Source organism: Gopherus evgoodei, chromosome 2, assembly GCF_007399415.2.
Source record: "Gopherus evgoodei ecotype Sinaloan lineage chromosome 2, rGopEvg1_v1.p, whole genome shotgun sequence".
NCBI lineage: Eukaryota > Metazoa > Chordata > Testudines > Testudinidae > Gopherus > Gopherus evgoodei.
This window is the reverse complement of record NC_044323.1, coordinates 212,089,155-212,107,576: the sequence shown is the minus strand read 5'-3', so window position 1 is coordinate 212,107,576 and position 18,422 is coordinate 212,089,155. Positions and strand designations below refer to the sequence as shown.

Sequence of the window (18,422 nt, the reverse complement as noted above, 5' to 3'; positions counted from 1 at the left end):
TAGCGTTTAGACTCTATAAAATGCTTGTAAATTGCTGCTTGCATCAATCTTACTTGTAATGTCTGTATCCCATGCTATAAAGTAATATGGAAGTTTTGCTTTATAACTGTAAAAATATCTGCTCTGAACTTGTGAGCCCAGGCGTCAGGAGTGATTTCGCCTCCCATCAAGATTATAAAAACTAAGTGGGCCATTGTGAAGCATCACACTACAAAAACTGGGTTGACAGATCTCTCTCACCCATGACGGTGCTATGTGCAAGGAAGCTCGTCCCATCAGCTTGAATCTGAAAGAAGGAAATAAAGACAGCTGCCATGAAATTCTTCATTTCCCTCTCACAGGGCTGGAACTAGGAAACAAAAGCAGAGCGCCCCAGGGTCAACCTGGATTAGTGCTAAGAGAAATTTAGAGCTGATTGTTTTCTACAAACTCTCTCACCTTTTGGAACTATAGATTGTTATTCATTTGTGTATATATGCTGCCTGCTGTAACCTGTAAAAAACTGTCTCATTTCTTTTTCCTCATTAATAAATCCTTAATTAATTAGTAGAGGATTGGCTACAAGCATTGTTTTGGTGAGCTCTGAGGTACAGACTGCTCTGGGGTAAGTGACTGGTCTCTTGGGACTGGAAGCAACCTGAATACTTTGTGATCTTTGGTAAACTTGACAATTTATCACTAAGTCCAGCTTCCCTGGGTAGCAAAATAGATTGGAATGCCTAAGGGGACTGTCTGAGTGTCTGGTAAGACTGTTATGGTGCTTGAGGAGTTCACATTGGTTACTTGGTTGGTGAAATCTAATGATAGAACAGCAGCAAAGAATCCTGTGGCACCTTATAGACTAACAGACGTTTTGGAGCATGAGCTTTCGTGGGTGAATACCCACTTCCTCAGATGCATCTGAGGAAGTGGGTATTCACCCACGAAAGCTCATGCTCCAAAACGTCTGTTAGTCTATAAGGTGCCACAGGATTCTTTGGCTGCTTTTACAGATCCAGACTAACACGGCTACCCTCTGTACATGAATGATAGAACACACTCCCAATTTTGGATGTCTGCCCTGCTTTGGACATTCTGCCTGAGGTTGGCACACACGGTCATGGACCACGTCAGACAGTGTGACACTTCCACTCCACCACAGTTAGGTCGCATTCCCCCTTACCATGGGCAATGTGCTCTAGCACAAAGTAGCCCGCCACCATTGGTGCCAGACTAGTGACAAAACAATCACTTATCTAGCAAATGCTAGAATCACAGCCAGTTGTTACATGCATTGAACTGCTTTCGTAACTGAGACAATCCTGTTCTAAGGAGCTTTTGGGCTCCAGTTGATTCCTATACTAATTTGGCATGCTATATTGACTGTGGAATTAGGAGCAGATTTACCAGTCTTTTAAGTAAAGTTTTGTATATAGAACAACTGAAAACCACATTGATTTTTTAGTGTATAAACTATTCCTGCCATTGTACTAGAGTCTGATCACTGTATAAATAAAACCAAAACAAAGACTCGACAGTGACTCCACCCTGTGGTTGATGTATTTTTTGTCTAAGTTTGTCTTCTCAGACTGTAATTACCTCAGAGCAGAGCATGGCCCTGATTTTGACTGCACATCAGTTTGATGCCATTGTATCTCCTCCTACATTCATGGAGTCACTTTAGATATGCACTGATGTGAGAGGAAAAAAATATCAGGCTTAGTATCTTATGTGGTATTCTGTACAGCACTGAACACACTGTGAACACTTAACAATTAAACAACAGTATTGTGATTTTGTTTAATGAATCGCATTGGTCACAAAGTCTGTGTTACTCCTTAGTTAATAGCCAAAGAATTAGTTAAATCCATGGTTCAGATCCTTCACTCATTTTCTTCATTCCTTTTTTAGCTAAATACACTTTAATATTAGTTAGGGCCTGATCCCGCAAGGTGCTTTGTATGCAGCAGGCTCTTGGGAGCTGCTGATACAACTCTCCCTGAGGTCAGTGGGAATGGAGGGCACTCAGCACCCTCTAGGAGCATTCAGCAGATTGCAAGTTGAAATTCATCCCTTTGCACAAGCCCATCACCAGACCTAGGTGCTACTCAAGCTAATCACTCACAATACTGTTTAAGCAGGATGTGCAGAGCTGATGAGAGGAGGGACAGGGGAGACAATTGTATTGGGCCCCGGAACTGAACAGGGCCCCCAAACCATCTGTAACTGTGGTGAAATGGGAGGAGGTGGGTCTCCAGAGAACATGATGTACTAGGGACCCAAATTTCTCTCAACCGGCCTAGGGACTTAAGTGTCCTTGTGCTGGCCCTCTGCATGGAATATCATTCCTCATGCCTATGGCACACATGGAGCACTACTTGGAGGAATAGGAGCACTGGAAGAGATTTAGAAATTGCTAGACTGGTTTGTCCAGCCTCTTACACCATGAACACTCAGTTTCACTCGCTATTTATTTATACAGAGCACTAGAAATATTCCTGGCTTTTTGTCTTGTTTCACAAGCCATATATTGTTTCAGTGTTTATCTTGGTTAGCTTGATTACAGGGTAAGCAGTTCAGTAGCCCCAAAAGTAGAAGGAAACCAGCAAATCAAAACACGTATCAGTATCCTTGACCATGGTGCCAACTTTTGCATAGTTGTGGAAAATGCAATACACATGCTTTTGTTGCTTGTGATGGTAAATGAAGAAAAAACATACTACTATATAATTTCAATATACTGTATCCACAAAGTTGAAGCAACCACAAGTGATCCTGTACAGATAGTTTTCTCTTGCCAGTGAGCTGTGCGCTCAGCCCAGTTTCTCTTAAACTATCGTAACTATACTCTAAAAAATACAACTGCAGTAAGACTTGAAGACTTAAATAAGTTTGCAATTGCAGTGTTTTCCCCACCATCATGGACTTCATTCAAGGTCTGGTCTGGATAAAACAGCTGTTCTGCTTGAATTGTTTTATTTTTAGCCTCTTCTCATATATGAAGTGCCAAATTCTGCATGTACTCTGAGACTCAGTAATAATGTCTGCTAAATAAGTAAAGAACTTCTAATGACATTTCAGTGAAACATTCTGCCTGGCATACTTTCTCCCTTATTCAAAATTGTTAACCCACACAGCAAGAGAGTTGATTTAAACTAATAAGACAAAACTGGGATTTTCATCCACTTATTTCCTTTCAAAACTTTTAGGGTTTGGATAAAATGGGATCGAGATTTGAACTACCTCACATTTATTTTGGTTTTGGAAAACTAAATCCCCAGCTGATGAAACTTAAAAGCTCCAAACCAACTCACAGTTTTATCCTTTTCTGTTTCATATAGTGTTGGGATTCCCTCCAAGACCTTTCCATTTGGCTTATCCAGAACGCCTCATCCAGTTCTGGAAGAACACTTCATCCAGTTTTCTGGGATCCATAAAACCTCAGTTCAACTCCAAATCATCACTCAGGTTACTTTATTAGGCATGTAACAGCTCCTTGCTCATGCTGGCTAGGTCCAGGCTTCTACCACAATTTCAATTCACATCACACACTACGCAGTTTGTATACATCTTTCTTAGCTACTAACATCTATACTTCTTGCATGTAAGGGCCAATCACTTTACAGGAAAATTTATCAGTTCAGGGTGTTCCTGCCTATTTTATTTACTATATACATACCCACAATACCTGAGATAGTTTCTGCCTCCCTTGTTTCAGGCCTGGTCTACACTATGCGTTTAAACCTAATTTAGCAGCGTTAAACTGATTTAACCCTGCACCCGTCCACACAACGAGGCCCTTTATATCGATATAAAGGGCTCTTTAAACCGGTTTCTGTACTCATCGCTGAAATCGGTATTGCCTTGTCAGATTAGGGTTAGTGTGGCCACAAATCGACGGTATTGGCCTCCGGGCAGTATTCCACAGTGCACCATTGTGACCACTCTGGAAGCATCTGAACTCGGATGCACTGGCCAGGTAGACAGGAAAAGCCCCCGCGAACTTTTTAATTTCATTTCCTGTTTGCCCGTGGAGCTCTGATCAGCACGGGTGGTGATGCAGTCCCAAATCCAAAGAGAGTTCCAGCATGGACTGTACAGGAGATACTGGATCCGATCGCTTTATGGGGAGACAAATCTGTTCTATCTGAGCTCCGTTACAGAAGACAAAATGACAAAGCATTTGGAAAAAATCTCCAGGCTATGATAGACAGAGGCCACAGCACAGTGCTGTGTGACAAGCATAATGGAAAGCCAAAGAATCAAATGGACGCTCATAGAGGGAGGGAGGGGGTACTGAGGACTCCAGCTATCCCACAGTCCCTCAGAAAAGCATTTGCATTCTTGGCTGAGCTTCCAGTGCCTGAAGGGTCAAACACATTGTCTGGGTTGGTTCAGGGTATATCTCATCAATTTACCCCCCTTCCTCCTCATGAAAGAAAAGGGAAAAAAATCATTTCTTGACTTTTTTCAATGTCACCATATGTCTACTGCATGCTGTTAGTAGACGCTGTGCTGCAGCACTGAACAGCAGCATCCTCTCCTCTCCTCTCCTCTCCCCAGTGGCAGATGGTACAGTACAAAATGACTGATAGCTGTTCTCATCATCCTGTGAGTGCTCCTGGCTGGCCTCGGTGAGGTTGGCTTGGGGCACCTGGGTAAAAATAGGAATGACTCCCGGTCATTCCCAGCAGATGGTACAGAACAGCTGGTAACCATCTTCATCATAGCAACTGGGGCTGAGCTCCATCAGCCCCCTCCACCCCCCGTTTCATGTCTAAAGAAAAGATTCTGTACTGCCTGGACTGTCATAGCAGTGGGAGGCTGGGCTTCTCTCCCCAGCCACAGTTTAATGTCCTGCCTGGACTATCATAGCAGCTGGAGGCTGCCTCCCCCCTCATTTTATCTCACTAAAAACTCAGTGTTTCTTATTCCTGCATTCTTTATTACTTCATCACACAAATGGAGGGACACTGCCACGGTAGCCCAGGAGGGTTGGGGGAGGAGGGAAGCAACGAGTGGGGTTGTTGCGGGGCCACCCCCTAGAATGGCATGTAGCTCATAATTTCTGTGGGATCTGACATGGAGCAGCTGTACGCTCTGGTTCTCTGGTACACTGGTTCTCTAGTACACTTGCCCCATATTCTAGGCAGGAATGACTCTATTTTTAGATAAAACATAAAGGAGGGAATGACCCTGGAGTCATTCCCATTTTGTCTTTGCGCCCCCGGCTGACCTCAGCGAACGCCAGCCAGGAGCACCCAGAACAGCAGCAGACGGTACAGAACGACTGATAACCATCATCTCATCGCCAATTTACAATGGCACGGCAGATGGTACAATAGGGATGGTAACCGTCTCTGTTACCTTGCAAAGACAAATGAATGCTGTTGTGTAGCACTGCAGTACCGCCTCTGCCAGCATTATCCAGTACACATATGGTGACAGTGACAAAAGGCAAAATGGGCTCCATGGTTGCCATGCTATGGCATCTGCCAGGGTAATCCAGGGAAAAAGGGCGTGAAATGATTGTCTGCCGTTGCTTTCACAGAGGAAGGATTGAGTGACGACATTTACCCAGAATCACCCGCTACACTGTTTTTGCACCATCATGCATTGGAATCTCAACCCAGAATTCCAATGGGTGGGGGAGACTGCGGGAACTATGGGATAGCTACGGGATAGCTACCCACAGTGCAACTCTCCAGAAATCGACGCTAGCCTTGGTACATGGACGCACACCACCAAATTATTGTGCTTTGTGTGGCTGCGTGCACTTGACTTTATACAATCTGTTTTACAAAACCGGTTTATGTAAAATCGGAATAATCCTGTAGTGTAAACGTATCCTCAGCAATTACTTATTCAGGCTTGTCTTGTCTTGATCCTGCTCCTGCTCATGGCAGCTAAGTTAGCCTTACATCTTGATTTTGAATTAAACTAAGGTCACCTCTCCACCATAACTCTTATCCAAAAAGACCCTCTAGTGGATTGGAAAAACTAGGATCTGGAGCTGAAATTTTTCATAACCAAAAGTAGCTCTGGTTTTGGTTAAAGAATTCCTCTTTTGCATCTTCCTGGATGTTCTTAGTGCACTTCAAGATTCCTAAGAAGGTGACATTTTTTTTCTCACTATATCCAAGAATGTGACACTTTTTTCTCATTGTACAAATGACCACCTGTACACAATTGTTTTTAATGCCATATGGGGGGCCTGCTATTTCCTTTTTCTGCAACCTGTCTTCAAAACTCTAGTTCAGTGAGTGGCACATTTAACATAACTGAAAAACTGGGAAAATCACATATTTCAGAACTTGTGCAGGAAGGAAAGGATGTGCATACAATAATTAAAAAAAAAAAGAAGTTAAAAACACCAGGAATTTCTGCTTTTGCTGAGAAAGGTATTTATGGCTTCAGGGCACCAACTCACGACTGCTTTCGAGTGCTGAGATTCTATTCCTTTCACTTTTGATGAGAATGAGCATCATCATCATCATCATCAACACCCATGAAAATGACTCACTGTGCTGTCTCTGAGAAGGGAGCTCCTCAGTGGGTGATCTTACTAGAGCTGTAAGAATAACTGATTTTTTCCATTTGCTGCCTGTTTAAAAAAAATATTCAAGTCAACCCAAAACAAACTTTTTCATATATTTTGGTGAACCAAAAAGTTGGGGAAAAAAATTCTTTTTAGCTTGAATGAAGTGTTTTGTTCTACCGGAAACAAAACATTGTTTAGTTTTCAAGCTTCTTTACATTTCTAACTTTTTGAAAATAAAATTGAAATACATTTTGAAACACAAAGTCATTTTGACTAAAAAATAAAATCAAAGTTGTGTTTCAAAAATATCAAAATGAAGCTTTTCAGGGTCACCACCTCAACTGAAACCATTTGGAGCATTTCACATGAATTGGTGGAATATTTTGGTTGACCTGAATTTGCAGTTTTTGGCAAAAAAAAGTTTTGAACAACAAATTTTACCCAGTTTGGAAGGGACTATCATGAGAATTTCAGTGCAGGTCTCCCTCTGTAATAATTCTCTATCCCTGTTTCGATTTCTCCCAATTCTTTTTCCAGTCGACTCCTTACTCTTTCCTATGTCCTTTCCTCCCCTAATCTCTGTAGCTCTTTGCCCTTTTCCCTTTCTCCTTCTCATCTTCTTAGAAAAACAAAACAAAAACAACTTTAAAAACATTTGAGGGACACTACACGCCTAGTAAGATTGCCGATGACCTCCCATGGTTGACAGTGGCAAATCTGCTGTTGAGAGCTTAGGCCACAATAAAGTTCTATGCTAATATCAATAAAACTTTAGCTATTTATTACCAAAACTTACATCAGGGGTTCTCAAACTTCTTTGCACCATAACTGTCTTCTGGCAACAAAAATCACTACACGACCCCAAGAGGGGCACCAAACCTGAGCCAGCCTGAATCCTGCCCTGGTTGGGTGGGGCAAAGCCCGAGCCCCACTGCCCTGGGTGGGGGGCCAAAGCCGAAGCTCAAGGGTTTCAGCCCTAGGCAGGGGGACTGTAACCGGAGCCCTGTTGCCCAGAACTGAAGCCCTCAGGCTTTGGCCCCAGGTGATGGGGCTCGGGTTTTGTTTTGACCCCAGACCCCAGCAAGTCAAAGCCAGCCCTAGTGACCTTATTAAAACAGGGTTGTGACCCTCTTTGGGGTCCTGACCCACAGTTTGAAAACTGCTGACTTACGTCAATTATGTTAGCAGGTTGTGATGCGGTCAGGAGTCAGGTCAGGAACATTTTGCCTGGTTTAACTGTTACAGTAAGAAGCTGCAAAGCTTGAGATGTTTTTCTCTCAGTTGCCACTTCCACTGCCAGGTTTTTACTTGCAGAAAACAGTCATAAATTACACTTCTTTTACTATCAGTAAACAAAATATATCTCCTCTTTTAACTGAATGTAGTCAAAATGAGGCTGCAGTCTGCCTGGGAGTCCAAATGCCAGGGATGCAGAAACATCCTTCTTTTTAGTTGCACATTCAAACTTTTAACACCCAACATAGCACCTGTGTCTGTAGTTTGACTCAAAAGTCCTGACAGTTTGGAAGCAGTTCTAATACCTAGAACTTTCCCAGCTGCCTGAGTCTCCAGCCAAAGGCCTTTGTTTAATCAGCTAGGATACTGCAGGCTGATGGAATCAGAAAATTAACCACTACAGGCCACATGATGATCTCAAAGTTCTTCTGAAGATCCAGACACTGATTCTGAATTGACACTGTTGAGAATCAGTATAAGTGAGATCAGACTCAGGTCCACAGTGTCATTCATTAAACATTTAATAAACCCTATGTCACCTGCATTAAAAAAAAATCTAGACAGCTGCATTGGAGCCAGAGGATTCAGGGTTTGAATTAGTTGGGCATGGGCAGGGGAGTGAGGAGCCAATCAACTCCCCTCTCCCCCGGCTGGCTAATGGGAGTCTGAGATCCCATGAGGAGGGTGGGCAGACACCCCTGAATTCCTCCTGACTCCTCCCTTTTTCTTTGCTTCTGTCTCCCTTCCTGCTGGTCTTGTCAAATTTTCCACACTTTGTTGATTCAGGTCTGAGGCATTGTTCTTAGGAGAGTTTGTTTGCTCACATCATTCCTTGGTTGTGTCTCAAGATGAATGAAACTTAAATGACCACTGCAATTACGTGACATAACACACGATTAATAGCTCTTTTGGAGATGCAGTGTCACTCATTAACCCTTTCACAGAGACTGCACATAGTTCATTGGTTGTGCCTTTCTGCTAGGCTCATCCTGTTCTGCAGCACCAGCTGTTGAGTTCTGCTCCACAGAGTGATACATGAAATAGCATACTAAAATCACCTGGTTACACTGGGAAAGCAGCAGTAGCAGTGGTGTTACTTAAATTAGCACTATGAGGATAATAGGGGAGCAAACCACTTGGTGTGGGTCACACCTAAAAATTATTTAAATCTGTTTTTCTGATATAACAGAGAATTGATTTCAACAGAGCTATGGGCCTCTAAAAATCAGGTCCTAGCTATGTCAAAATGCAGACACTCAAAATTAATAGAATTTAATCTCTCTCTGCCTCAGTTACTCCATCTGAAAAATGGGGATTAGAATATTTACCCACTTTAGGAAAGCACTCATAGACACTGAGATCTTTGGATAAGAAAACCCTAAACATATGCAAAGCATTATCATCTAATAAGAGCCAACTGTGCATTATGTTTCAGGAACAGCTTTCAAATAGCAGTACCGGGTGCAAACAACCTAACTAGTTTTAATATGGAACATGATTAAATTTATGAGCAGGATTATATGACGGGTTTGCCTGTGAAGACTGGACTCAGTGACCCAGGCAGTCCCTTCCAGCCCTATATTCATATTATTTGACTAGTACTGTGGCTTTTATTGGTATTAGAATAAAGAAAATTCTTACACAAATTTTGGAGCATTAACCATAGTTTATTTTGAAAAACAAACAAAATTTTTATCTTCATCACTGAGACAGAAAAATATTGGTTCCTAGAAAAAGAAAACAAATTAGAATTTATTTTTTCCAAAACAGGGTTTCTTTATTTTAGATGCCATCAAACAAGTGAAGGGGAACTTAAGTGAGGCAATGAATTGCCAGGTGGACTGGTAGTTCCTAAGAAGTCCCATCTGCTGCAGAGCAGCCTTACACAGTGAGACACAGCAAATGAGGAGCTGTTCTCTACAAAGTTAGCCCAAGACATAGTCAATTCTAATTCGCTTTACATATTCTTCTGGTAATAATGTTCCAGCTGGGTCTTTACTGTCAGCTGGCTGTGACTTTCTTTTAATTTATGTATGTACCTTACTTTGAAAGTGTCAAGTACTAGACAGAGTAAGTGATATTAGTATTACCATCACCAAAAGGCTCAGCCAGGAAGTCAGAAAGGTGTGTGTGTCAGGGGGAGATCAGTTTCCAAATCCATATTCTGATGTTAATGGGGGAATAGTAACAACTTCTCCTCGAAGCGGGAATATAAACAAAGAGGAGAAAGAAAAGGAGAAGGAAATCTATGGACTAAGGATAGAGAAATTCCATTTCTTTTGTATTTTACATGCTGACTTTGGCTGCGACCTTTGTGATTTTCAACTAAGGTGCTTTAATAGGGCTGAACATTTTTGTTTAATCATATATTCCTAACAACTAGATCTCCCAGATGGCTTTGCCTCCATTCTAGCTAACTAGATTCCTTTGCTTGGCACCATACTCCAGGCAGCTTATCATAATTCCATTAATAAAATCAAAGACTAATTCTTACCACTTGTTAAAACCAAAAGAGGTATCTAGTGAAAAGAAAAATTAGAACAGCTGAGCCATTTGATATCTAGGAAAACAACAAGGTTGGAACAGGCATATCTGTTTAAACAGTACAGTGAAACTAGACTGAACTATAGCTTACTTGGGTTCTGGGCCTGCCCCATTAAAGCCAGCAGATATTTTATCCTGGATCCCTTTTCCCAGTTCTGAGTTCCCTTGTAAGGCTTTATGAAGATGTGTTGTATGTTTTTTCTCTTAACCTTTTAAATGACACATTTCTATCAGCTAGATACTGCAGGAACAGAGAATTAAAAATTCAAGTCACTAGATAAAATAGATAATAGTGTTTAGAGATACCATCTGCTTGATTATGATCTACCTTACAGCAATATAAATAAGGAGTAATTGTACTGTGGTGTGAGAGGAGAATTTTTATTTGGAAGAACTATTCCTTCATTTAAGTTGGCTTTTAATACATATGCAATATTTCTGAAAATTTGTATGTACCCATATGCACAACTGCCAACTTTGCTATATATGTATGCACAGAATGTGCAATACTTACTTTAGTATCTCCCACTTAGTGCTTCTTTCATTGGAACAATTTCAGATGATATTTATGGAAAATTGAAGGGAAGTGAAAAATTCTAATCAGCTGAAAACAATTCACAACAAATCAGTGATATGAGCAAAAGAGCGTTTTTAAAAGATATAGCATTTGATGATGCTGTAAGGCACAACTTTTTTCCCCATAACATCTGCAATGCCAGTCACTTAATTATTAAGGGTAGTTACACTATCAGTGAAATAACATTTAGTTTTTATGTTAAATTTAAAAAAATGGAAATGTACTTTCAGTATGTCAAGAGAATACAGCCAGTTCCGTTTTAGCTGGATGTAGCTTATCCAGACATTGCTAGAAGTGGACAAAACAATTTTCTCATGCAAAAGTAACTTCCTGCATAACTTGTGCTGTCATTCAAACCATAGAGAAGATGGATTTACATAAAATTTACCAGACCCCACATGGCAACTCTGACTTCCATGGCAATCTCTTGGCTTCTCATGGCATCCAGTCTGCACTCTGGCCAATTGCTCTCCCTATCATGACAGTTTTCTGACCTGTACTGGTGACTTTTGCACTCCTTTTGAGATTTCAGTCTTCTTTTTCCACTTCACATTTCACTTTCTCTCTTATATGAATGCTGGCTAAGATGGACAAAAGGGTATTTGCTTGATGAATCTGTCTTAGTTCGTCTGCACTCTGCAGGCCAAGTTTTCAAAGATGGTTGTCTAAGTTGTGCATGCAGAGGGCATCTACTTAACGTCACCCACTGAATCCATCTCTGCTCCAAGCATAGGCACAGAGACCCAGATCCTCAAAGGCATTTAGGTACCTAATTCCCTTTGAAATCAATGCAAGTTAGGTGCTAAGTATGTTTGAGGATGTGGGCCAGGATAATTGAGAATCAGGCCTATTGTATCTCTGCCTCAGGAGTGGGTAATGAGAAACACCACTGAATGAAATCTCCATCTAAATTCTTCATATAATAGTTATTGTTCAACAACATTTTACAGCCTTAAACTGGCTCAACTCACTATTCTAAGCTGCTAGTAGTCTGTGAATGGGAAATGTCCCCGAATGGAAGAAAATTAGTCATGGGAGGATCACTTACTGAAATGTATTTTCATTTGATGAGCACTGTAACAAACGTGCCATGGGGAAAAATCCATCTTTTCAAAAAGAATGCCATATGTCCACTGCCACAGGAGATGAAAGATGGTCTTGCAGTAAAGTCTCCCAGTCCTGTGCTAAGAGATTTGGGTTCTATTCACAGCTCTGCCTTGGACTTGTATAGCTATGAGCCCAATTTGTGTCTCAGTCACACCAGTGGAAATCAGGAGCAACTCCACTTAAATCAGTAGAGTTATACTGATATGATGAGGTCAGAATGAAGCCTACCTGTTTCAGACAGTATGATGGAGATATGAAAAAGATACTGTGCTAATGTTATCACCATAGCTATTGTATAAATATATAAACACAGCACTACTATATATTTATACATTTTTGTATATATAGGTACCATATAATATTCATAGACCATCTGATTGTTATTCAATACATGACAAAAAGAAAATTCCTCAGGTAATCTAACTTGTTCTAGGAAAAGCATTGCCTCTGAAATGGCTTTTCATTATTTATCTGTGTTTGTGGATTGTGCTGTTATGTTAATTTTTCATACCCATTATGTTCTCTATGGATTTCTGCATTCCACTTTCCTTAAGAAAGGAGGATTAACTTTGGAGAGAATATGGAATTTAGGCCCTGGGAGCTCTAGAGCCAGTAAGGCAAGGAAATCTAATTGGTTACATTTATAAGCAATGCCTAAAAATATGAAGTACAAAATCTTGTCTTCTTCCAGAAGAGCTGGAGTATTTCAAAAGGCTAAACCATACTCAGCCAAGGTAAACTGGAGGTCACGAGGCAGTAAAAAAACAACTCTCTTCCAAAAGGGTACAAAAGGACATGCATGATAGTGTAGCATGTGGCCTCAGAGAATACACAAAATAGAAACCAAATCACATGGATTCTGCTAATAAACTTTAACTGTTTGCTTATTTTTTTTTATTGTTTAAGATAGGCTGTGCTGCTGCTGTCTAGGCAACAGCTCTTTAGGGATATAGAGGAAGTGGTTTGGACAGTGATATCATCCATTAACCATACTAAATTCTGGTAGTGGCATACTTAATTTTGCTAGTTTTTTGGCAGGGAAGGATGGGGCCAAGGAAGTGACAAGATTAATTTATATCAAAACATTTTAGAGAAATGCAGGTTGACTTGACCTTTTAGAATACATCATGTTTTATTACCACATTTTAAAATCCAGCTTTAAAAACCCCACCACATTTCAATATGCTCAAATTTTTTGTTTCTGTTTTATAAATGTCTTTTAATATCTTCTTAGTTTGACTTTCAGTAGTAAGCAGCACCTGTTATGGCAGAGCTCCTAAAAACTGCATTGTAATTGAGGAACAATTAAAACATTTAAAAAAGCTAGTGATTTAATTCTGTGATATTTTTCTGTAGACAGAGAGGAAGGGAAGTAAGGCAGACATCACAGTGTCTTGTGTTAACATGACCCATATAGTACAGAAGTACATTGATGGTTCAGTGGCTGTGATTACTGCTATCATGAATATCTAGTCCCTGATCTACTTAGCTGCTACTCACACAGAGTAGACTTGCATAAAAATACTATCTAAAATCAGCTTCAAAGTTATTTAATCAGAGGGGTTCATCTGGGAAAAAAACCTTTTTTTTAAACTGGAAAATATTTTTCTATAGCTGAGCAGAGCTAAGTCTGACAACAGCCTGAATTATTATTAGTACCTTTGCTGTTTTCTTTGGCCTCTGTGCACTATATTTGTAAAAAAAAAAAAAAAGACAATAAAAAAGAACAAATGTAAAAAGCAAATATTTTGTACAAAAATACAAAGTTTTAAAAGCTCTTAAAAGTATATTCCATATTATTGATAACAACTTGACTATATATATATTTATATAAAATCTATATACTATGTGTGTATCTGTATAATTTTCCTATATTTGGGATTTTAGCAAATGAAATGTAGTGTTTACACTGTAGCTTTATAAGTATTTCCTATAGCTCAATGACCAAGAGTCTTACTCAGACTGCTATATTTCATGTTTTTGAAGACAAAACTTGTACACTTGTATGGTCACTGGTTGACAAAAATATGTAACTGATTCAGTCCAATTGCATTTCCAATAAATGCATTATGCTGTGGGTCCAGAATCCTTGAATAATCACAAGATGGCAAAGATGAGTTGCGGCTGAATTCTTTTTTTGCATTAAACCAGTTTTCAGTGCTTCCTTTTCAATTTTGTTAGGAGATGATGAAGTCCCATAGGATTTTTTAGTAATTTGTATTTGTGTCTGTAAATTCACAGCCTATTACAATCCAAGTGTCTAGGCTACAGTGAGAGAAAGAAAGAAGGAACACAGATGAAAGGCTTATTATTAACAAATTATCAGCAAGGAGGTTTATTGAATTCAAAGAATCTTGGAAAATTCTATCATATGAGTCTAGGTGTTCAAGAAACATAACATTTTAAAATATGACCCATATTCAGATATTGTACACCTCCAACAACTAATATTTTCAAAACCTAAAATTCTGCTAACATAATACATATTTATCTAGAAGAAAAGAGAATTCCATGCACAAGCAATTCCTCAATTTACACAAACAGATGTGGATTATGCACCCGAAGGGTGTACATATGTTTTTTGTGGACGCTGCCTAAGAGCCAGTATCTGAACGTTTGAATCCAGCTGGGAGTTTCTACTATATCCTATGAAATTCTACCTATGTATTGGCAATCATAGCAGCCAGGCATTCATGACACACACAAAAATATTTCTGAAAAAAAGCTTTTAAACAATTAATGTTTCTGGCACACTGTAAAATAGTTTCTTTAAACAAGGTCATCATCAGAACAAAAATATCTGAGCTCTGGCACTGATCATGGAACAGAGCCCTAAGTAGCTCTGTGGCTCAACAGAGTCCTATTGTGAGGGGTCCCTAGATCTAGAAAGAGACTCTGCAGTACCTGTGTGTCAGCTCAATAAAACCGGCAGTCTATGATTCCACCCTGTCCAGCTGCCACTATGTGACACAGAACTGTCAGCTAGAGAACTTGGACAGGACCCACACTCCCCTCCAGCAGTCAGAGTGGGTGGGTGGGAGTTAAGGAGAGAGGCCCAGTAGTTGCCAAACACTTCCCAGCAGCAGAGACTCCTCATGCTTGTTGGGGCTAGATCTGTGTAGAGCTGTTACAGGCAATAGAATTTTCATTTGTGAGAAGCCTGTCCTCCCTGTAAAGCAGCTCCACAGCATCTGTCCATATATAATAGGTATGGATCTCCTCCCCGCCCATGGTGTAATCATTACTCCTAAGGGCATTCTGTGCCAAAAATATAAAAATTCTGCAAATTTTATTTGTCAAATAAATGTGGAGGCTCCTGCATGTCACTGGGGAGCACAGGCCACTGGCTGCACAGAGGTAGGAGATCACTCTGCAGCTCCCCTCGGGACATAGCTCAGCAGTGAGCCTGCACCCAACCCTGACACAGCACAAGGATTGAGTCTGCCCCAGAAACACCCCAGGACCTTGCCGCTCTGTGCCAGGTGCACCAGATGTGGGCAGGCAGGCTCAGCCCAGCAGGATCCAAGTGCAGAGGGGCTTAGTGTGGAGGGATCCATGTGTGGGTTGAGAGGGTACTGTGGAGGGCAATCTGGGTGCGGGAGGTGATCTAGATGCACAGGGGCTTGTTTGGGGGTTCTGGGAGCAATGGTAATGGAACTCAGCAGGGGGGTCTAGGTGAAGGTGGTTGGGGCTCAGCAGGGGTGTGTGTCTGGGTGTGTGTGGGGGGAGATAGGAGCTTGGCAGAGGGTCTGGATGTGAGGGGTTCAGTGTGGGGTCCAGATACTGAGAGTGTGGGGCTCAGTGGGGTGGGGATCCAGGTGCAGCTGGTTGGGGGTGGGTGGAGTAGGGATCCAGGTGTGGGTGGCTCACTGGGGTGGTCCACGTGCAGGGGGAGTGGGGCTTGGTAGGGAGGTTCTGGGTGTGTGTGGGTGTGAAGCTTAAGGTCTGGGCATGAGGGGGTCTGGATGCATGGGGGTTGGGTGGATGGGAGAGCAGCTCTCCGTGCATTGATCCCTCCCCTTGCAGTTGAGAAGGGATGTGTGGGGAGTTTGCAGAGCTTCCTGCACCCTGAGGAGAAATCTGGTGGTAGGTCTGACCCATCCCTGGATGCCGTGCAGGGAAGAGGAAGTCCCATCCTCCCCAGCCCAGCCAGGACTAGCAGCTGAGCCCAGCATAGAGTAGGAGCCACCAGTCCCGCCCCTTACTCCACAGTGATTTACCTCTCTGCTGGCTACCCTGGGCACCCAAAATATACTGCTGGGGAGGGCTGCATGACTGCTCTTGTGGCTTCCCTTTGCTTCCCCACCAGAAAGTCATTTTTTTGCAAGGAAGCAAAGAAATCAGTGGGAGACAAGAATTCTGCACATATGCAGTGGCGCAGAATTCCCCCAGGACTAAATCATGGCTCTTTGTCACTATGATGAAACTCTTTTAATTGAACACTTAGCTTACCTTTGTCCATGTCTTTTTCACAAATAAAACTGTTAACATCTTCACATTGAAAGTCATTCCAGAGCCCAGCAGAGATTAATCCAGCACAATCTTCCCCTGGCCCTTGCCCAGTACTCCAGTTATCAGGCTGCCCACTTTTCCAGTTTCTTTCAACAAAATAAGAAGTAGATTTTAAATGACATCACATGATAGTTTTCCATGCACAAAAAAAGAGATTAGCAGAAAGTATCATGAGGTCAGCTCTGAACTGGAAATACACTCTTCAACAAACATTACATGACTCTTACTGAAAATGGAAAACGGAGACAAGAATCTACTCCTCCTTTGCCTGTCAAGGGCTTAAAGCTTAAAATTAGACCAATAAGCTCTATTTTGGTTTGTGGATGTACGTGCAAGTGTGATGAGAGTACATGCCACGTGCACATGGCATCTTTCCTCCACTGTGTCTGTCTAGTTCATGCTTACCAGCAGATGGTACTGAAACATCCAAGGTTCTGCCTAAGGGATTCATGTGTATTTCAATACCTTTCCTGCTAAAAAGAACACAAAAGGGACATAGAGGAGAAAGGTGGCAAAATATGCACCTGTAATTGCAAAGAAACTGAAATCCTGGCTTGATTGTGATGGGCCTCTCCAGCTGCAAAGCAGGAATTTGTCTATCTTTCAGACCTCAGTTTGGATGGAAAAATTAATTTTCGGGCATATAAGGAATTTTTAAAAGTTGGCTTAATTTGGAGGCCAGTAACCTTGATAATGAAACTTGACCCAGTACTTAGTGTCCTTGCTTGGTGGAGCAAAACTCTCAATTCTGTTTTCATTTAATAAATGAGATGTGCTTCCAGTCTCAAAACAAAAGCTCGGTTTTCTTAAAAATACAGGTTGTTGAACAGAAGCTTTGGTTGCTGGCTGAAATGGAGCCATAAGCAGCTAAATAACATGCCTGCTTGATACAAAGGGTCTGACCAAGCATCTGGGAAGAAACACAGACTTCCAGAAATAATGAATCACTTTCAGCGACAGACAGTTCTGAGGTCACTAGAGGACACCTTAAAAGCACAGCACAAGAGAAATCTTCAGTGACACTGGCCATAGGTTTGCTGTAGGCATCTGAAGTTGAGAGAGGTATAATCAGGGCCAGCTCCAGGCCCCAGCACGCCAAGTGTGTGCTTGGGGTGGCATGCCACGGGGGGCGCTGTGCTGGTTGCCGGGTGGGTGGCAGGCGGCTCCGGTGGACCTCCCGCAGGCATGCTTGCGGATGGTCTTCTGGTCCCGCGGCTCCGGTGGAGAATCTGCAGGCATGCCTGTGGGAGGTCCACCAGAGCCGCAGGACCGTCGAGAGGCAGAGTGCCCCCGCGGCGTGCCACCGTGCTTGGGGCAGCGAAATGGCTAGAGCCGGCCCTGGGTATAATGGTAGGATTTACCAAAACCAAATCTTTTTTCCATGTTCCTCATGAAAGTGGCCACAAATTAGACACCTGCAAATCATTTATAACAAATACAATGGATTTAGCCTGTTTTTCTGAGGCGCTGCATGCTGGGATTTATAGTCTCTGTAGTCCACTCTACTGTATTAAAAATTAAGGCGGCTGAATTTAATACCAATTTGGTACATGCCTTGGACATGAGGCTACCTGCCAATGCAGCCCTCAGCTTGCCAAAATTTGGACATCCTTGCTTTATACCTTCTCCTTCTGTTTCATATCTTGCGTTTGGGTTTTATCTAATAGTCAGTCCTTTCATTTTTTAGTAAGAATGAGCTCTCTATTTATGGCCAGTTGTAATGCAAACGAGGAAAATTTAAACCAAGACCAAAAAGCTGCCTGGGCTTTCCACCCCCACTTCGTAAAAACACTGGCAAGCAGTATTATGCTGCACGGTTGTATGATTCTTTCATTCAATATTAAATTTTCCATTTTCCTTCTGGCAAAGAAATAAAGCCTTGTGCATGGAGAAAGGAAGGGGGTAGGGAAAACAATATTCAGTAAC

General features: G+C 41.7%; 1 protein-coding gene across 1 annotated transcript in view; it reads right to left on the bottom strand.

Annotated features, from left to right (window-relative positions):
* Window positions 1-12,539: 12,539 nt before the first annotated feature.
* The window catches only part of COLEC12 (collectin subfamily member 12), a 146,913-nt gene continuing 141,030 nt past the window's right edge, over window positions 12,540-18,422 (bottom strand). The window contains exons 9-10 of the mRNA XM_030552876.1: window positions 16,437-16,582; window positions 12,540-14,249 (exon numbers count right to left, since the gene is read on the bottom strand). Of these exons, the coding sequence (XP_030408736.1) occupies window positions 14,245-14,249; window positions 16,437-16,582 (151 nt within the window). The 3' untranslated portion in view covers window positions 12,540-14,244. The remainder of the gene's footprint in view (window positions 14,250-16,436; window positions 16,583-18,422) is intronic.